We start from the raw sequence: 22,493 nt of genomic DNA on the forward strand, positions 1-22,493 counted from the left end.
AATGATAATAAACACATGGTACATAGAGTTCATGTATGCCCACCATACATGCATGCATGTCACCCAAGTGCATAGGACTGCTACAGGCTGCCATTGTTTTCTCCAGCAGAGCTAGTGACTGGCACACTATATACAGAATTACCCTAGGGATCTCTGCTCACATTCATGTACAATATATTAAAATACATTAACGGTAGCCCAGCTCTCTGTACAGCCCATACAGCAGTGTGTTGGCTCCCAACACATGACTGGAGCTGTAGGAGGGAGGGGCCACACTCACCATGGAGCTGAGCCTTTGTCTGGAGAACACGCTTCCTGTTTATCTCTGGTTGCTGGGCAACCACCGCCGGGCAGTCACCTGGATATAGAAGGTGGGATTTGGTGAGACCCTGACTGTCATTCCTCCCTTATATAGAGGTGTGATGAGGCTGTATTTGTTTTCTTTTAGTTCAATCTATCAGTGTATCTGCTCCATCAGCTGTATTTTAAATTACACTTCCTATTTTGGAATAATTTCAACCTGTAACTTTTTCATTGAATTTCAATTTTCCATTAACGGGACTCTGAGAATTTAAACAGATTCTGTCTTCAAATTGCTAAAATGCAGGAGAAAGTTTCCTTTCCCAATGCAAGTGTTACAGCTCTATTAGCCTAGGTGATTTTTCTGGCTTTTGCATGTTTTCTCATCTTCATATCACTGTTGTAACACTGTTATTCGGCCCTCCCCTCAGGCACGTTGTCTTGGTGTCACCTTTGATTCTGCCCTCTCATTTACCCCCCATATTCAGAACATTTCAAGGTCCTGTCACTTTCACCTAAACAACATCTCGAAAATCCGCCCCTACCTGTCCCCTGAGACCACCAAACTCCATGTACACGCTCTTATCATCTCTCGTCTGGACTACTGTAACCTCCTCCCCCCTGGTATTCCACTAACCCGACTCTCTCCTCTACAATCTATCATGAATGTTGCAGCCAGACTCGTCCATCCTTCCTTTCGCTGCATCTCTTTGTAGTTCTCTCCATTGGCTTCCATTTCACCAGAGAATCAAATTCAAGCTACTGTGCTTTGCCTTCAAAAACCCTCCACAGTTCTTGTCCCATTTACCTTTCTGACCTGATAAAAAATACTCCCCCAGCCGCTCTCTCCGCTCCTCCAATGACCTACTAATGACTTCCTCACTCATAACCTCATCACACGCACGGATACAAGACTTCTCTAGAGCTGCCCCAACTCTCTGGAATGGTCTTCCTCATCCTATTCGGCTTGCTCCTACTTTCTGCTCATTTAAAAGAGCGGTCAAAACCCATTTTTTCAAACTTGCTTACCCGTCTTCTTCTGTCTTTTGAAACCACCACTACTTCCCACCACTACATATCTCCCATCCTATTGTGTGTAAATTCCCCCGCCTACTAGATTGTAAGCTCTTCGGGGCAGGGTCCTCTCCTCCTGTATCACTGTCTGTATTAGTCTGTCACTTGCAACCCCTATTTAATGTACAGCGCTGCGTAATATGTTGGCGCTAAAAAATTTGTTTAATAACATGTATTGTTTAATAACAATATTAATAATAATATCACCATTTATCTATTCACTTCTCTATGGGTCGCAGTTCTCTTTATTGCAAACAATGCAGAACCAGCAGTCCAATATAAACGCTCAGAGTCTGTCCATATTCCAGAGAATCAGACAGTGGTGGGCACTGGCTGCTAGGAAATGAGGAATAAGGAAAGTTTGTCACCATGTTTGTCTATTGTAGATGAAACAGGTGATGTCTCTTCTACAATAAAATAACTTATTTTTGTGTTCACAAACATTTCTGCAGTGAACAATGCTGGGTATCCCTGCATACCCCTGGCTGCTGGGAATAAATGAACTCCTGTGCTCATGTGCTGGAGTTATTAATATTATTATTATTATATTAATAAACAGTATTTATATAGCACCAACATATTACACAGCAATGTACATTAAATGGGGGTTGTAAATACCAGACAGATACAGACAGTGGCACAGGAGGAGGAGAGGACTCTGCCCAGAAGAGCTTACAATCTAGGCACATCATTCTGCCCTGGCCAATCAAGATGGTCCAACAAAGATCTGGAACCTGGAAGCGAATCGGATAAAGATGGCGGTGCTTGGGATGAAACTGGGAGAGGTGAGTGTAATTTAAAAATTGTGATCAGGCAGGTAAGTTTACTTTATTTCAGAAGGGAAAAGCACTAAAGGTTCTCCCCCTCCCTGGCTATCTTCAAGGACTGTCGGTGAATATCACACAAGGCTTCCTCACTGCTAGGAGCTTGGTTGATATCAAGTAAGGTCCAAAGTTACCCCCAGACATCATAGCAGATCATCCTTCCCCAAATACCAATAGGGCGTGTGCTATAGAGTCACTTTGACTTCTGTTATCCTGTACAAAAAGAACAAGTGTAGTAACGCTAATGTTTTTAGAAAGACACTAGATTGATGTAAATGTTATTTAAGTATTATTTGTATACTTTGTAGGTAAAAATAGCATGCACAGGAAGGTGGCCATGTTTGCTCATTATGTACTCAAGCTTCCTTCCAATTATCTTTATCTTAAAACCTATCTGCCTGCAAACAAAACACCTTCTGTAGTCCCTAATGACGTGGAACACCCCCAGTGCTGTTGGTAGGCTGGTGGAGTTTGGTGTTTCTCTTTAATAATAACAAGACCAAAACATATTTAGATACAGTTGGAAATGAATAGAACATTTTTCAGTATTATTATTGCTGTCTGTATCTTAAGAAATTCTAACAATTCCTCCCACCCATTCACCATTTATTTTTAAAAAAGCTCCCAAAGATACATTTTGTTACCTGTCTCTATCATCATGTGTCCCTCACTTGTGGATTTTACTGTTGGAGACCAGTGATCAGCATCTGGGCACACCAACAAATGGTCTTGTTGCCTCTCTTCTTTGTTACATCATCACATAGCTACTGGAGTCCTCTGGACCTGTAAGGGAAATGCTGACGGACAGTCAATAGGAAGTGTTCACTTCACAAGATAGAAACATGGACTCTTCTACTCTGCAGCCAGAAAGATAAAAGACTTGGGACCCAGTGTGTCACCATATAATACATTTAGGTGCAAATTTAAAGAGTTTGGATTAGAAAAACTTCAGGATAATCACTCCCATTGACCCTGAGAAGATCTTCACTTGCACTGGTTTAGTGGATGACAGATAACTCAAATTATTGAAAATGGAGTGAGTATTGTTTGTTAAATTTCAATACTGGCTTGTTGACCAGTGTTAGTGATTGCATTAAAAAATCTTTATCATTTACATTTAATCAATGCATATCTGAATTAATATTGCAATGTTTATGTTAAAAATATGCATTTTGCAGACATCAGATATTTATCGCCCGAGACAAACGGTCAGGTTCGTCTTGGTTGAGAATCTGACATGTGTACAGTGATCCGTCAGAACGGATCTATGAACAACCAATTGGAAATGACCACTTTACAAGTCAAAGTAGGAGAACATAGCAGAGTGCCGCTAGCTTGTTCTCACCCCTCCCCTCTCCATAAAACTAAATAGGCGCCCATTGGTTTATCTGTCATGGGAAACGATCATGAAAGATCATTTCAAGTGATGAAAATTTTCTCATTCTCAATAAAAAAGAATTATAGGCTCCCTGTAAATGATGTAAGTAGTAATTACCATAGTGACCATATACTGTATAGTAAATATACTGGGCTACTAAATTTGCAGAATCATCCTTTTGATAATAAATAAAACTTGAATTTCAATGCAGTTGCAGGACCTTGTCCCTTGTCTGACATATCGTTTATACTGGAGCCATAATTAGCTCTTTAGAATTTATGGCATGGGAAACATGTTGTCAATGATTTACAAAGTAAGTTTGCATTGTGTAATGTTTTCTTTTTCTGCAGGTTTACGTGTGCTAGCTAGAACAAGGAATGGCTCATCATTTAAGTTCAAGGTCTAGCAGAGCATCTGGTTCTGTTACAAGTGTAACAAAACCTTCAAAGGTATATCTTCAATAAAATCACTCCCACACATGTAAATATGCATTAACAATGATGACACTATGGGATACTCCATGTCTGCTATTGTTTTATGAGGGTAAAGAGTTACCCTGCTTTGTTCCCCTATCCCACCCCCACTTTTAGAGATAAGAATGACTACAATATATTTTTTTTTTACTTTTCTTTTTTTCATGCTCACTTACTGTTTGTGAATGCAGCAGAGTACACTAATGTTCTAGTTCATTCTTCTGTTTCCATCTTCCCATGGTTTTAATATATTCTTCTTGCTGCAAGACTAGTTTAATCCATATATGTCATAGACTCCACATTATTTTGAGATGACCCCACCTGCTAGAAGAACATTGAACAGATATCTCACAGTTCTAATTTCTTAGCAGGTCCATTATCCTACTTTGTGAAAGAATATCCAGTCAATAAATAAAATCAATTAGTAAATTGCTGGTTCTATCCATGAGGATCACAACTGTGCCAAAACTACAAAATCAATTCACTTTACCTGGGAACATTCCCAGGTGTAAACCCAATATGACTATGGTGCTGTGTAATGTGTTGGCACTATATAAATTCTGTGTAACAATAATAATAATAATAATTTGATTTATATTAGTCTTTGTGATCAATAAAAACATGTTAAATGTACCATCCACCTGTTGGATAGCTAAAATGAATTATAATTGATTGTTATATAATATCTAAAAAAAATATTGTGACAATTGTGACGGTCAACCAATCTACAAACTGTCCTTGACATATAAATTTTCAATCAGCATTCCACCCAAACATTGATCGTAAATACAGTTTTAAAGGGAATTGTTTTGCTTTTTTAACGATTTCATTGAATTGAACAATATTTCATGTTTCGTGTATGGCTAGCCTAAAAACTAGAAATTCAGGGCAGATTTCACTGATCATTGTCAAAGGAAAAGTAACCCTAGTTCTTAGCAGGAACACATTGGCACATATTAACTACCTGTAGGTATTATTTGTTGTTGATACTCTACAATGTCCGGTGTATTTTAGACTAAGGGTTGTATACCTTTAAAGCAAATTTTTATTAAATCAGGTCTTTATATAGCTATATCTGTTGGTCTAAGACAGTGTTTCTCGACCAGGGTTTTGTAGAACCCTCCAGAAGTTGCTGGGGATTCCCTGAGCATCGAGCAATTTGTGACTCTCAGGTCTTTTTGATCTTTTTGGCTAACTGTAAGGGTGACATTCTTTTCACTGGCCAGCTATGTAGGAGGCATTCTTCCCTCTTACCCCTCTGGATAAAGTAGGTATAGTAGAGGTTCACTGAAGAACTAAAAGTTTTTTTAAGGGGTTTCATCCATGTCAAATAGGTCAAGAAAGGCTGATCATGGACGCATAAAAAGTAAGATTAGTGTAGTTATGTTAGCTATTTATCGTATATACAGAGCGTTGTTTCTTATAATAAAAGAAAAATATAATTATACATACTGTTCCTTTGTTTTTATTGTAGAGCTATAATGGAAATCAGAAACCGGTAATCTTAACTGCTGTGGCCTTACAAGATCACATACTGCAAAATCTTCAGCTGCAGCACCTCTCCTTAGTGGATCCTTGTAAAGGGGTCAGCAGCATGAGAGGTTCTAGGCCTGTAAATAGAAGAAAAATGGAAGCTGTTATAGATACTGGAATCAGGAGGAAACACACAAACAAAGTTACTCTTAACAGGACAGAAGAAGAGTATGTGCTCGACCCCTCTGGACCACCTCTAACTTTGGGCAAGTCCTGATTTTGTGACACATCATAGTAAAATTTAAAAATGTTGTAATGCATAGCTTTTTGCCTTATAAATGAAGGTTTTCTTCCCGGTGCTTATAAAAAATGTATTGTTAAGGTGCGAGGGAAAAATATTCCGGGTGGGATGCCCCAGCCTCCATGATTAGTGGAATGAAAACAAACATCAGCATCTAGCGTCATAGTCAGAGCAACTATGTTAAGTGAAAAGAAGAAAATATCCCAGAACTGGTGGTCAGTGGAAATGAGAAATGGCCAAGCAACAGTAATCCCTAATTTACATGCTTCAACTTTGGTGGTGTGTGGAAGGAAATATAACCCAGCACTGGTAGTGTGTAAGAGAAAAAATGTTCCAGCTTTGGTGGACAGTTGAAGGAGATAATATCTATAAAGCCTTAGTGGGAAGAAAAATGCCCCAGCATAGGTGATCAGTAGAAGAAAAGCCAGGCCAGCATCATGGGGAGTGGGAGAAGAAAACTCCCGATTGTCAGGAGAAAATATCCCAGTGTGAGCGCTCAGTATTAAGAAAAAATGTCCCAGTGTCAGTGGGGAAAAAATCATCCCAGTAAAAAAAAAAAAAAAAAAGGTCTAAAACTGGTGGTCAGGAAAAATGGGACATCATAGGTTTCTTTTTGACCCTTGGACCCTGTACACTACGCCCACTGTACACAATTTTCCCATGTAATTTCTTTATCCGTGGGATACACAGACACACAGTTTAGTTGTTTCATTTATTTATTGTAAAACATTTTTGTAAACACTGACAAGAGCAGAAAAAATCTGACTTTTGAGCAGGTCCTGGTCTTGCCAGACGGGAGAAATCTTCTCACCAGGTAAATTTAAAAGTAGTGAGGTCCTAGCAGATCGTTGTGTTAACCTTTGTTGATTGAGCCTCTATGAGATTTACCCTAAATTAGCAAAGCCTGTCCCATGAAAAAAAAAATATTAAGTTTTTTAATAATTAAGTAGTTTCAGTAGTCAACCAAGAAGGAATTATTTATTCTCAGTATAGGCTTTTCACTTGTTTTACACAGGAATATTTTAATGGGCCATGCTTTCACAATGTATGTTGGAACTATACCACATGTCTCCACTAGGGGTGCACTAATCACGATGACAATGCATAAGCATAATTAGGAGAAAGTTGTTACCCCCATCAAAAGAAGCCACGACCTTCATACCTGGATTACCTGTTCAACTTTTAAGGACAGCTGTAGATTTAGAATGCCTGAAAAGTATATATACTAATATTAAAATATTATTTACAATTTTAGTGAGTGGTTTTTAACCTACTTTTACCCACAGATTGATAGTGGGCCAACCAAATTACTTCAGTGCAGATTTACTGTCTTGCTTGCTACTGGCAGGTCTCTTGGGATGTGGGAATGGTATAAATGCACCTAAAATTACCTTTATTTGCCACATTATTGTAAAGCCAGTTTTTGAAAAATACCTTTATCTTTAGATAGGTATTAGCTCAATATGTACATAGTATATGATAAGACAGATTTACAGTCTAAGGGGCACATTCAGGCCCTTAGACTTGGGTTTGAGCTATCCCATGCAGCTTCTAGCAGCTGGTATTGTGGTTCTTGCGTATTTGATGGCTGGCAGCAGTGATCAATACTGTACTGCTCACTGCTGCTTCCATTCGTTCTATGTCAGGCTGTCACAAGAAGAGGCTACACCATCATCAATCAAGATTAAATTGAATGAAAGTATGTCAAATATGATTTTTAGAAGGAATTTGAGCATTTACTGCCTTTATTTAAAAATAAAAAACCTTGTCATTGGCATTTTCAAACACTTTTTTCTAATGGGATATTTTACCAATTCAATTGATTACTATAGCACCAATAAATTTTTAATGTCTGTGGTTGTCATAAAGGGGTTTAGTTCAGTTACAATTCTTCTTGAATGAGTTGATTAATGACACTCTCAATGTGACTGACTGATTGCTGGTTTGATGTCTTCATCCATTTTAATGACTGACAGGACAAAAGAGTACTTATGGGATGTGCCCTGTAAATGTATTCTGAACAGCATGTAGCTGTCAGAGCATTTAGTCACTACAGGTGTCAGTGGTAGACACATAAAAGTAATTTTCATCTGCATGCAAGGTTAGCCAAGACAAATAAAACTAAAACTACAGTCTAGTGATCAACTCGGCATTGTGTCAATTTTAATTCATTACTGAACACATTAAAGAGGATGTTCATCAAAAACATAGGCAAAACAGGATAATGTCATGCTGCAATTTGGGAGCTGGTATTTCATTTTATACATATGACACAAAAGTAAAAGTAGTGAAAAAGTTAATATTAGCTAAGTTAGATTTGGGGGATCATTTAGGGGTTTGTGGCTCTCCAAGTAAAACTTTTCTTATATTTTTTAATGGTATGGAAATTTTAAATCAGTTTGTTTTGTGTTGCTGTTTGTGTCATTGTTGGGAAGATTCACCCTTTCTGTTCCGGTAACCATTGCCACCAGGAAAGAAAATGATGTGAAATCCAATACTACAGTTGTCAACTGAACAGGGGGACATTTTAATATTGTATTAAAGCGGAACTAAAGACCTACTTTAAAAATCTTTGACCTGGGAACGCTATATTGCAGAAAATGAACAGGCAATGCCCCTTCTGTAATAAGCTTTCTTACCTGCCTGAGCGCTCTCTTTGACCCAAAATCACATGTAAGGGAGTTATGTCATCCAGGCCAATCAAGACAGCTGAAAATCGGAAAAAAGAAGAGAAGGAAGAAGATGGCAGCTCTCACGACTGAACAAGACCAGGGGAGTATAAATAGGGTTTAGTTCTGCTTTAAAGTGTTAGTTTTAAAGGTAAAGCAAACCTAAACTGTACCTATATTAATGCAATACCACCTCTGGTATGTTCTATATACTGACCTTAAACTAGCAGGTTCACAATAGAGCATCCATGGGTGCATCTAAAGAGCACTGCAGAAATGGCTCAATCTTTGTAGTGGGCACCATCATCCTGCTGTTTTCTTATAGGAGGATGAAGCTTACTGTCAATCATCACAATAAACTCACCAATATCTTGTACCTGCCACTAACATGCCCAGTGCCCCACCTTGGCAAACAGGAGTCATTGTGTAGAGAGCTTTGTTTACTTCAGCTTCTTGCCTGGTGGGATAATTGTTGAGGTTCAGAGCAATTGGGTTAGCTTTCAGAGTCATGATGAATGTTATAAGTAGGTGATAGCTTGAGGGTAGAGGTCCTGATAAAGACATTCACATGTGTTAGTGACACCAAAAGTTTTGTGCCCATTAGTATTGCGCCTGGCATCTTGTACTGAAAATATTCTCTATGCCTATGTTTGCACACTATAGCAATAGGAGACTTCCTTATTCACTGGATGAATTTGAATATTTATTTTTTTGCAAATGTGGGAGTGCAAATTAATTGAAAAACCTTTTTTTGCAGCAAAATAATTAAATCCCCAAAATGATCAAGAAAGTTGGTTTGCAGTATAGAATGAGACATTCTTGGCAGTGACAACTCCTACAAAACCAGAATATGGCTCATTCAACCAGGTTCCAACTAAATGAAATAAAATATTATTTTTGGGTAGCCTGACATTTTAAATAATATATATAAAAGAGATAGAATGTACCTAATTTCAAGACATAATCAGGTGTACAGACATTACACTACACTAGCTTTCTTAAACTGGTAATGACTTGTGTATTATCACAGCCTAATAAAGGAAAAACCTTATTCAGTCAGAAATTAGCATCTGACACCTAGTAAAATTTTTTTTTTTGTGTTTTTTGTTTTTTGCTTTTGTTTTATCCTGTTTTCTTTTTCCCCTCTTTTTTCACATGCATATAAATAGGAAAATTAAAGGTCTTTTATTTTTTTTTCCTGTTCCTTTTTGAATATTGTCAGACAATCAAAATTTTTAGAAGGGAAATTATGTAAGGCTACGTACACATGGCAGATGATTCTCATCCGATAATGGCCTTAGGGCTGATATCGGACAAGAATCTGGCGTATGTACATCACTCGTCGTCTGTCCTGGTGGCTCTACAGACGACAAACAATTGTAATGAAATTCAAGGGGAGAGAGTGCAGCGGGGTGCCGCTCCATTGTTCTCTCCTCTCCATAGAGCAGAAGGCGCTGTGTGTACATCTCTCGTTCATGCATCGTGCAGATTGTGAAAGATCCTTTCCAACAACAATTATTGCATGTATGTAAGCAGCTTCGGTTTGAGTCGCTTTAATATAATAATAAAATGTCCTCCTGTTATTTACTTAAGTTTTGATATCAGAGAATTTGTTATTGTCCAATTTTTATATTATTTTGTATTATTAATTTTATGGAGTTCTTCTAATAAATATTTAAATGTGAAAAAAAGGTGATAAGGGGTCAGTGTGCTCACTGCCTGAATGAGAAACAAACTAATTAATAGGAACCTTACACCTAACCAGTAGACATTTTCAGTGTTGTACAGTTTACTTGTCACATAACCCTGTTATCATTTTGTCCTGTTTGTGTGTAGCTCAGAAACTTGGTATTGTAGAAGCTCCAGCAAAGCCATTAACTGATGACGAATGGAAGAAAGTGAAGCAGAGATCTGTTGTGCAGGGTGACTCTTTACAACCTTGTGCCATATGTAAAGAAGAGTTTCAATTAAATCCGCAGGTAAACTTCAACATTCAGAGGATCTGCTATTTTATCTTTTCATCTATTTTACCTTCAGTTTTCATTTTACCATTTTAATATATTGTCATTGTAATTTGCAGGTACTGCTTTCCTGCTCTCATGTATTTCACAGGGTAAGTGGAATATTTAATTGTATTGCTGTGTTAGAAAACCTTTGTAATTGATATCCCCTCTCACATTGTACATTACCTCCCTACTATGAAAATGTGATTAGGACTTGAGTTTAAATATGTTGTCAGTCTCTCCATCCTGCCTAGTATACACAACGGACTTGATTTTTTTTTAAAGCTCTGCATTACTGGAGAAGATAAACTACCATGGGACTGGAATGGGGCTGGTCCAGAATTGAAAACATTTGCCAGGTGTTAGCAAAAGATTTTTAAAAAATCTATTCCATGTTTCCTAGAACACCCAGGCTCTCCCACGATAATCTATCTTTTCCATTCTTGGAAAGTTTAATTCAGGCCCAAAGTCTCAGCATAAAGTGGTCTAGAAGGCTGATGATCCAATATACATTACTAATACAATGTATTTTATTCTGTAAAGATGCATGTAAACAGGTTCAGTACCACATTTTATTTAGCATTATTTGTCAGTATAATTACACAACTGAACCGGCCATGTATTAGAACCCTAGCAGAAACAGACTTTTTTTTTTTGGCTTTTGTACATTTGAATGTATTTTACTAAAGTACACTAATAGACACAAAGAATTAACAAACTGATCAAAATGTTATCCTTCAACAGATCCCTTTCTCATGTGATTGTGTTATCAGGCTGTAAATCTAATAATTCACAATTTGGAAGAGTAATGAATAAGTAGATACTAACAAATTAGGAACACATTTCTGACCATTTGTTCTCGTTCAATATTTATAAAATTGAGCAAAGCAGGAAAATTCAAGGTCAACAATGCAATCCAAGTAATACATTTCTGACCACATGGTTTATCTTTACCAAACACCTAAAAGTGTTTTTGTCTTGTACATGGCACATATGTGTTTCTGTATAGGTATGCTTGGAAGCCTATGAGAGTTTTGCTGGAAGAAAAGTGTGTCCAATGTGCAGAAAGAACCATTATCAAACCAGAGTGATACATGATGGTGCTCGACTGTTTCGAGCAAAATGTGCAACCAGGTAATGTGTAGATACTGGTAATATGACCTCTGTAAAATAACTGAAAACAGACAACATTAATCTCTTCCGGAACTCCTGTAAAAAATGCTTGATAATGGCATTCATACATTCAGTATGTACTCATGGATTTCAGTGCTGGGGTGCTATCTTCAGTTCAACCTAAGTACACTGTATGCAAATGATCAGTATGATCCAAATTAGATTTGTGTAAATGTGTCTTGTGAATACATTAGATTGTACAGTGAGCTGTAGATGGCCAATGGATGGATGGTGCAAGGTAAGGTCCCTTCTCAAGGTATGGTTTCCTGATAAGGATTGTCCTAGATGCAGAGGAGTTGTTCCTTTAGCATTGCTTTGGACTAGCCACATTCCATCCTCCTTTCAGTGCTCTGTGGGCTTACCACCCTCCATTGGCCACAAATGCATCCTCCCTTGTGAAGGAGAGTCAATTGACAGTTCAACCTTGTTTTCTGCTAAAGCAAAAGGTCTAGACAAAATGATGAAGTGATCCCCAAAAATAAAAAAGCTGGGGGTGTTGGACAAAGTGATAATTGCCCCATATTTGAATGAACTTTGCCTGGAATTGGTAACAATCTTTTTATGCCTACAGTATCCCTAGTTTGCATGACATGATTTCCATATATACTGTACCATATCAAAACTAAAGGCCAAATTTATAACCTTAAATATTATGCCATCATATATATTTGACCTTCGGTTTTGGTATGGTACAGGATATATGGAAATCATTTCAAGCAAACTAGGAGAAAACTACCTACTTATCTACCAATATACCACTCACTCTATCATTCTATCTATCATTCTATCTATCTATCTATCTATCTATCTATCTATCTATCTATCTATCTATCTATCCATCTATCTATCTATCTATCTATCTACATTAACTGATATTTCACAAGATTTCTTCTTCTACAATTTTATTTACCAGGATTCAAGCATGCTGGAGGGGATACATAGTAAGAAAATGGTACAAAAAGTTACGCCAAACAACACCGCCTAAAGACCCAGATTTGCGAAAGAAGTTCTTTGAAAAGAAGGTATCTTAATAATTTTTTTTTGGGCGAGAACAACATTAACATTTTTTTTAGCATCATGCTATCTTGCATTAGAGATCTCCAGAAAGACAGTAGAGTTCACTTACAGCACTGTGCACTTTTGCTCATCTTGATTCATTTGATTTATTATGGATTGCACTTAAAAGCAGTAAATCACTGGCAAATCGTAGGTCACCCCATTTACTCATAAAACGTCAGTCACACTAATAACTTTATGATGTTCTAAAGGAGAGAGTGAGGAGGTGAAAATGTTCAGAAATAACCACAAGGCATTTAGTTGTGTGTTGTTATTGTACATTGGGGAATGTTATATGACATATATTGTTTTCTCAGCAATCAAGGCTTATAAAAGGTGTTCCCCACTTAAAGGTCAGTTCAGCCAGAACAGATATTAGAGACTACAGATAGGTCTGCATTTCAATTATGTTCGCCCCAGGGCAGTTTTATTTTGATATTTTTTATGATTACATATATTTGAAGATGTTTAGTTCTAAACTTCTCAAATAATGTCAAAAAGTGTATGGGTAAATGTTTCACGTAATTTCCTCTGAAGACTTATGTTAGATGGATGTGAAAACCCAAACAAGAAAGAATCCACCCTCCTAGCCCTAGTTCCTGGTTAATATGGCAGGTGAGGTTCATATTGACATTGGAAATCTTTTCTAACCCTCATATTCTTGTCCAAGAAAGGATCCTTTATTAATGAATTGGTGGTACATGGCTTAGGAAGGTTGTGATTCACAATGTTCTTGAATTAAGAAAACATGGGCACCATTCTCATCTAATAAAATTTTAACTCGCTAATTAAATTATAAATGTAAACCTAAAATGCCAATTCTCTGTCCCTGCTCACAAATGTTCTCCTTTGTTGTCACCCTGTTACACGCTTTCCGAATGGAACCTACAAGCAGTCACACTGATGTGCATTGCATGTTCACTGGTATCACCATCAGGAGACCTTCTTTAAAAAATGATGGTGCAGCAGTTGCCCAAGCAAAATCCTTCACACTGATAGGAAGTGACTGCAGAAGATCAGCTCTTCTGATATTCAAACAAAAATGGAAGCAATATTTTCTTTATCAAACAAAAGTCCGTTTTTTTAGTATATGCAGTTTTTTTTAGTAAACTAAGGGGTCCATTAAAAGATATTTTTATCCAATGGGAAATACATTTTAACATTGAATTCAATGAAAAAAAGTGTGAATCAAATTTTACTTTTAATTCATTATTTTTTTTTAATTGAATCCAACAATAAATGTGTGAATTTGGGTAATGGTTGAATGAATCTTGGGTGGAAACATTTATACATAGACCAACAAACAACAGACCACTAAATGTCATTCAGTCTCCATGTACTTTATGCTAAAGCGTCTGCATGCTATCGTAGAGGCCCATTAGATAGACCACCAGGAAATACACTTAATAAACTACACAGTAATATAATGGGCTAAAGGAAAATCTCCTTTTCAAGCTTTGATTAAGAGAACTCTGTTAATTAAGAGGGAGTTAAAAATTAGCCCCAAAGTGCTGTAATATATCATTAAATTGGAAAAAAGATCAATTTTACTAACATGGAAGTCCTTCATGGTATTTCCTCTTTTTGGCAAATTCCTCTAACCTGCAGACAGTGTTGTTATGGGTTTAGAATATTGAAGGTGAATCACAGTCTTCTACTTGTTTCTGAGTTACTGTTTATTGTGTCCCGGACGTGAACTGAGAATGATATGTTTATTACCCATCTGACAGAGCCACAGTAGTTTTACTGAGATCTAAGAGTCCCTAAAAGGTCACAGCAACTATCTCATTAATGCCAATATCCACAATCAGTGTGTACAGAAAGCAAACTCTTACCTAGAATGCAGCCGATGCTGTTGCGAGCCACTTTGATCCTTACCTATAAACCGTGCTTGCATAAGCCATTTAATTGAAGCAGCTCATTTTACGGGGGCCATTAAATCTTTTTCATATGCATTACATTATCTGGAGCAGGATTTAATGCTAGTTCTGCTCTTTATAAGGAGTTGGCTTGGCTGTGAAACAACGTTGAAGGGCTGTAGAAGTTTTCCGGCCATGAGAGATTTTTTTTTTAAACAATCGTTTTCATTTTAAATCCTGCCAAACATTAGACTGACCATGGGGCTTATTTATTCGTTTGACCAGGACAGGGCAAACATTGTGTTGTCAGCTCGAGCTGGCTCCAAGCAGCGCTGGCAGTAGGATTTTAACCCTGTAATATCTTATCAGAGATCCCTTGATACATTGTAAATTCCAGCCCTTTCATTTTACTCTTCAAGATCGCAATAAGTCAACACATTAGTAAGCAATTTGCTGACATTAAGATTGATGACTTGAAAAAAAAAAATTACTTCTCAAAGTGCAAAATGTCTACCTGAGCCCTTTTTTTTCTGTCTGTATATATACTTTGTTTTCTAGACATTTGTATTCTACTTGCACTACTTCAGCATTGTGCATCTGTTAACACGTCTTTGTTGCTTTGCTGGCTGGGTAGAGAATGAGAACCAGTTACAGATGATTAGGTCTTTGTTGCATTTTTGTGTGTAAGATGCTTTTTGATGGAAAAATTTGTCTAAGCAGTGAAGTCATACAAAGATGTTGGTGTTGAGCTGTTGGAATAGGGTGGCTCAGTTGCTTTGATGTCCCGGGATTTTTTATAGCAAAATCACCTCCTATTATGATTAGTATAAAATGGCCTGGAGGTCATAACCCCACCGTGAGAGTTTAAAGTAGATGTGTGGTAAAACGATAAAATCAGATGTGTGTTTATATTTGGTCATACTGCAGCATGGTGGCTCAGTGGTTAGCACTCTGGCCTCAGCCAGCCAATCTCAGCCAGGATACTATCTGCATGGAGTGTGCAGGTTCTCCCTGTGTTTGCGTGGGTTTCCTCCGGGTACTCCTGTTTCCTCCCACATCCCAAAAAACATGCGGATGGATTAATTGGCTTCCCCCTAAAAAATTTACCTTAGACTGGGTTAATGACATATGATTGAGGTAGGGACATTATATTGTGAGCCCCTTTGAGGGACAGCTAGTGACATGACTATGGACTTAATTAGGCGCTGTGTAATATGTTGGCGCTATATAAATACTGTGTAATATTATTAATAAAATACTGCCAACATGATATCCAACTTCCACTGCAATCACTGTAGCATTGGCACCCTTTCTGCAGTCGCGGAGTGCCACATCCATCTCTTTGTGTTGTATTGATAGCACAATGCTCCAACTCGGATCAAGATGACACAACCACATGCAGGCCCCTTTGCAGCTACTCTACCCATAGGGATTGAGATATCTTTTATCAGTACCAGCTTTCATTATTCCAAGTATAACAATGAGATTTGTAATAAAGGCAGAAAAGAACATCATGCACCTTCTATGAAGATGCCCATCTAAAGGATTGGAGCACAGCAGGCCAGAAGAGGGTACCACATCCTAAAACAGACGAACTTAGCAGGAAATATGTTTGGATAAGTCTATACCCTTGACACTCAGTTATAAGAGTCCTGAACAGTGTTTCTCAACCAGGGTTCTGCCAGAGGTTGCTAAGGATTCCTTGAGACATGAGTAATTTCTGTCTCTCAGGTCAGTTTAAGTCACACCAATGAATAACCACCACTGACTCTCCCAACTGACCACCACACTAATGTACTGTGATCTGTGGATATAGTAATTATAGCAGGGGTTCCCTAAGACCTGAAATTTATTTCAGGGGTTCCCCAATGTTGTAAAGATTGTGAAAGGCTGTAGAGAATCCTGAAAAGTTTGACATAAATGTTAAAATGAGGAGTTGTATTTCATTGGCTATGTGATTCCTTATTAGGCTTTTTAAATGTTTACTAAAAGAAACAAAAACATTTATAGTGAGTTTTCTGCTGCAGGACTTACAGCATTGGCTGTATATATTGATTGTTTGAAGAATGTATGTATTGCAGCATTTATATATTAGCTTTGTTTCAAATAATAATTTCAAAAGGTCAGAGGAAAATTATTTGGCTTCTCTCCCTTTGCACTACAAATCTTCTTTTCATGTCTAAGGGCTGCAGTGAAATTACAGAAAACAGTACAAACAACCCGATCTTCCTTCAAAACTTTCAGTATAATTCCCAGGAAGTGACAAACTTCATTTCTAACATCAGAAGATAATTTCTGTATGTGCTAAAATGTTTCCAGCTTTGAAAATAAAAAACAAAAGAAAGCAGCCTTTACATCTAAGAACCAATAACCTGGTATAAATTACATTTTTTTTATGTTTGGTTTGGATAGTTACATTAAAAAAATAAAAATAAGTTCTGAAAAAAAATTATTTTTTTTACTTTTGTATACAGCTGATGGGGTCACTATGCCTGTATGTGGATAAAAAAAGGATTCCCCTACCCAGCTCTATATAAGCTCAGCTGTAGCTGAGGTAGTAAAAATGTAATTTTCACGATGAAACAGATTTTTGAAAGGTAGGAATCTTCAAATGTAAATAATATTTGACATTCTAGCTCTAATCCTATGGAACTCATACATTTATTGTGGTTAATCAGTGAAAAGACACACCTTTGCGAGCCATTCATCTGCATGACATACATGGCCACTACAGGTTTGCCTTTTTGTTTATCTTGAGCAACAAAAGAACTTTTAGCAAAGATAAATTAGAAACTAAATATAAAAGGCATATGTGACTTGTTAATTGGTTTACATTATGGCTTCCATTTATAAAAGCTGTCCAGATCTGTCTAAGCAGAGAATAGGCCTCGGCTTTCTTCACATCAACACAATACACTGCTATAGGTTGGCTGCAGAAATAAGAAGTGCAATTTTCTCCTAAGCAAACACGACTCTAAGTCCCAAAGTACGCGCTGTGTCTAATGGAAATCCTCTATCAGTGCTATCTTGAAGTGACTTACTTTTTTTTCTTTTGGTGTGTGTGTTACTTTTGAACTGGAATGACAAGTTAATTAATTTAGCAGAAAAGAAATGTTTTTTGAATGTTGAAAAATGTATCCTAAAAGACACATAAATGATTAATCAGGGGTCACCCAGGCATAAAGGGAAACAGTGTTTTTAGACATACATATGAACGAGATCAATTGATAATTATTAGGAAAATAGATTATAATAATTAAATATAATTAATCAATTTTAATAATGAATATTACAATGATCTCCCCAGAATTTGTTTTAAGCTGGGTGGGAAGAATGGCGACCTCTGTATTGTGACCCAACTGTACAGTAACCACCAAAAAGCAGCCAGGTGACTATTGAAAAGTGCCAGGTGGTGCACCAGATTAAAAGGGCTTGGGGAGAACACTGTATTGTTTATATTATCTACACTCTATATCAGCGGTCTGCAACCAGTGGTCCAGGGCTCTGGCTGATGCGCCCCCCAAGGCAGGGTCAGGACCCTGCTGGAGGGGCACACCGGCCAGAGCCGCAGTCCATGTTCCTGTAAGGATTTTTGTTTTGTTTTTATTCAAGCTGTATAATTACCTGATTTTGACTTGTGTCCAGCATATTCTACCATACAACAGTAGGCCACACAAGTAGGCCAATCAGATGTGTTGCAGTGCAGGGAGCATGCTGATAGAAGCAGAAAGATACAGCCATGAGCTTATTAGTGTACTACATCTCCAATCTCTGTTCATTTAGAATGAAGCCAGTAAAGAGATATGTAGGTTAAGGTGAAGCTGTAGCAGATCAAAAGTTCAAAAAATATTGATGATTACTGTGTCTCTAGTCTGCAGTTTAAAGTAACCTTAAACACCCACAATGTGCTTGGTAGCCAGAGACTATAGATCTTTGCTATCTTTAATAATATAATTTATTTTAGGATTTTTTCTTATCTTAAAATAATGATGATTTGGAAATATTAATAGATGTCCTACTCATTCATATAAATTCTACATTGTAATGATAGACTGCCACATATATAATATGTATGGGTCTCGCTTTTAGAAAAGTGTTTTTGCTTCATAGCAGCTTAGGACACACCCAACAGTAGTCCCCTGTGCATAATTGACTTGGGGCCCTTTGGGAGCCCCTGTTGGCTGAGGAGGGTCTGGGGCCTTTATGCAGTGGTACACTTTGCACCTCCCTATGTACACCCTCTTCAGCATAGTCAACTGTCACACAATACAAACTTATATCCTCCTAAACTTGGCCCTCCATGCAACCCTCTTCCAACCTACCCTGCAGGATAAAAATATTTTTTAGCTTGTGAATGAAGATTGAATCCCCCACCTATGTTCTATGGCAGCACTGCTTTCTCTTAGGGAAACCCCTTCTACCACTACAATGGGTCTGCAGTCACAGGTCCCCCTCCATCCTATTCTACTGACTGGCTCTTCAGGTCAGTTCACAAAATAGACTTGCCATGAATATCCCATAGGTCCTATGGCATAGGAAGTGTCTATGAAAGTAGTGATGCAGACACCTGGAGGAAGATCACCACCAAACATAAACAATAGTGCAGACTGTTACAGAGGTTTTATGTTAGTAAAAATGTTGGATTTTTAAGATATTGGGATTCACTTTATATATCAGTTACCTTAATCAATGCACTCTGGCTGCAGCTTCAAGCATGTATGTATATATATATAGTGTGTCTATAGCAAAGTATAGTACACAGCAGTTGTGCATTGTTTAGTATAACTTGGTGTTTTTGTATTTTGAATCAAATATATACCTTTCAATGTTTTTATTACAGTTCACCGAAATATCTGACCGCTTATTGAGATCCTGCAGCACAGACATTGATGTGCTTTTCAGGGAGATTGACCAGTCAGTGGCTGCAAGTCGTAGTGTCCTTAGTCAGTTGGATAACTCTACCGGGGATATCAGTGATGGCGATTGGGAGAAGATACAAGAACAGGTGAGCTGTAGTCATCTGAGGCAAAGTGAAATTAACTGATTTGTCATGAGCGTCTGTGTTTACCGATTTATCGAGATTCAGGAGTTTTGATGTGCCATATATTAAAAGATATGAACAGTTGTCCGGAAGCTTTATAAAAGCAGCCTTGGGTCATTGGCTTTATTATGTTGATACAATTGTGGTGTGATTTCAGGTATATTTTTTTTTGTAGAAATACCTCAATACAAGGGTTCCCCACAGCCCCTATTATGAACCTTAAAATGTAACTGAGCTTTTATATTTACCGTTTAGCCTATCAATAACACAAAAACTAACACTAAATCTCAGGCTGAATTAGCATAGGGTATCTGCAAAATAGCTTCACCCCTTACTGTTGCTAACCCAGGGGCAAACACCTATCTATTGAATAAATATGATCTCTTGCCACGTGGGACAGCAACAGTTAGGGGGCAGAGCAGCCCAAACAGGGCTTTTATTGCAGAAAGGGACAGGCATGGTCCTTCTGCCATAAAACATACTTACCTGCCTGATCGATTTATTTATCTGTCAAAATTGCTAAGCTGATATTTGAACTGAATTAATTTCTGCATGGCTGTGAGGGAGATGCATCATCCAGGCCAATTCAAGATGACTGAACAAGGAAAAAAAGAGTTAACTCACGTCTTATGAAAACTAGGAGCTGCCATTACTAACTTCACGTTTTGAAAATGCTAGCGGACTAGCTGTCATTACTGCACCTATGATTTATTATTTACTGAGGCACTGGGGTTGATTTACTGAAGAAATGTTTGAATTTAGAAAAGTGAACTATTTTTTTTTTTTTGGTTTTCTTACTTGCGATTGGGTATCCTTTGCTATTTGAATTGCCAGCACATTCTCCAAGCTAAGTGGAAAATCCCTTGCAAGGTAATATTTCACTTTACTATATGAACAGCCTTTCCTTTTTGTGCGTTTGTAAATCAACCCCATTGGATTAGAAGAAGCAAGCAGATGAAGAAAACTGATGACAAGACAACAATTAATGCCTAGCTAAAAAACTATATGTAGGTCGGATGTCCAGACATGACTCTGGCAGTATTCTTATCCCTGTACATTGACAATGTATAGAAGCTGGGATAAACATTACCACAAGACTTGCCAGGAAAAAGTAGTTGCAAATCCAATATTTCTATTCAGTTAAGTTCTCTTTATTTAACAGGTATTGTTGACAACCATTAAATTAACATGTAGTAAGTATATAAAGGGAAACATAAGTAGTGGAAGTTAATAGGAATTATGTATTCCTGAAAATGTATCCTTGTCTATGTTATGTTGTATATTTGACCTTTGTTATAAGCTGTGTGATAGACATGACTAAATGACATCTCGTTCTGTAGGCTGTTCATCAGGAAATATCTGACTGTCCAATATGCATCACAGCACTAAACTACAATGAAGATCATAGAGGGCTCGCTTCAACCCGACCCATCGTCCTTCTGTCCTGCTCACATGTCTTCCATCATGCTTGTCTTCAGGCCTTTGAGGACTTCTCAGTTGGAAAATGCCCCATTTGCCCATTGTGTCGATCTCCATATCAGAAGAAAACATTTTCCGGTTAGACTTTGATGCAAAATATCAGTATTCCTTAGCCCTGTATATTTACCACTGTTCATATAGCCTAGCCTTAGTGGTGAACATGGTAATGTGCATTGCATTGCATTTTGATGTGTTTCACATGATACATTATAGTTTATTTTGAAGGACCCCATAAAAGCCAAACTAAAAATAAAAAATAATAAAAAGGTTAGGACCTCTGACCCCAAGTCAGAGATTTTACAAGAGTGAAACAGGAAAATCCACATTTTGCCCCTCACTTTATGTCCCAGAACAAGAAGAAAAATCTTATCAATGGGGACACTTTAAACTTGATAAAGTTTAACAAATTAAAACAAAAAGTTGTCTGGAGCTGGGTTTTTGGGGCCAATTCATGCAATTATGCTCTGCACAGACACATGCTCTGCAAACCATTTTGTCATGTAGTGAGGTGCATTGCCCCAGTGCAGTAAAAATAAAACACTACTGTTGTATTTTTATTTCCACAGCAGTGTACTACAGCACAGGCGTGTTTACAGTATATTTCTAATGGGGCTATTGACATGAAATTTACTCCAGATGTCAGTTTCTGGTTAATGCATCGCTCAGGTGCCATTCCACTTTATTACACGTACCTCAATTTATGAACGTGTCATGTCAATCGCTCTAATAGAAATATATTTACTGAGAAAAAACATTGTCATGTTCAATATCATTTGCACAGAATATAACTGGGTATTAAAGTTTTAAAGTATAGATAACATAGACTGTTGTCCTGGGAACATCCAATTGCCTCATGGAATCAGGAAGGAAGTTTTTTCCCCTTGTTGGAGCAAATTGTACCAGGGTTTTTTTTTTGCCTTTCTCTGGATCAACTATGTCCCTTGGGTTTTATATCTGGGATATGTTTATTTCCCTAGTGGTTGAACTTGATAGACTTTTTCTTTTTTCAACCTAACATACTATGTAAAACTTATTTCCCCCTGCTGTACTTTCTCCATATTTACCCCAACATATTTCAAAAGGCATCGCTCTGCATCCAGTAAAATCAACTATGGTCAATTAGACAGCACTGTGTAAAGCTCCTGCACCATTATGAGTACAATGACAAAGCTAACCGGTAGTGTTATTAATATTAAAATGGAACCTGTACACATTTTGTTTTTATTACTATTTTTGATACATTAAAATGTATTTACACTGATTAAATGCATCCAAGTGTTACAAAACAATACACAAATTTAGGAAACAAAAAAGTTTATTGAACATATAAACACTTACAAAAAAAAAAAAAAATCCAGTAAAATGCACAAAAAACGCAATACAAATAAAA

The 22,493-nt window shown here is 37.4% G+C and overlaps 1 protein-coding gene across 1 annotated transcript; it reads left to right on the forward strand.

Moving 5' to 3' along the window:
* Positions 1–334: 334 nt before the first annotated feature.
* On the forward strand, positions 335–22,363 carry RNF32 (ring finger protein 32). Its single transcript, XM_072412596.1, has 9 exons — positions 335–371; positions 3,927–4,025; positions 5,524–5,788; positions 10,329–10,471; positions 10,573–10,605; positions 11,505–11,629; positions 12,582–12,690; positions 19,424–19,588; positions 20,965–22,363. Exons 2-9 carry the CDS (start codon positions 3,954–3,956, stop codon positions 21,184–21,186), a joined length of 1,134 nt encoding a protein of 377 aa, XP_072268697.1. The 5' UTR covers positions 335–371; positions 3,927–3,953; the 3' UTR covers positions 21,187–22,363.
* The last annotated feature ends 130 nt before the right edge of the window (positions 22,364–22,493 follow it).

Source organism: Pyxicephalus adspersus, chromosome 5 (assembly GCF_032062135.1).
Source record: "Pyxicephalus adspersus chromosome 5, UCB_Pads_2.0, whole genome shotgun sequence".
In the NCBI taxonomy this organism is placed as follows: Eukaryota; Metazoa; Chordata; class Amphibia; order Anura; family Pyxicephalidae; genus Pyxicephalus; species Pyxicephalus adspersus.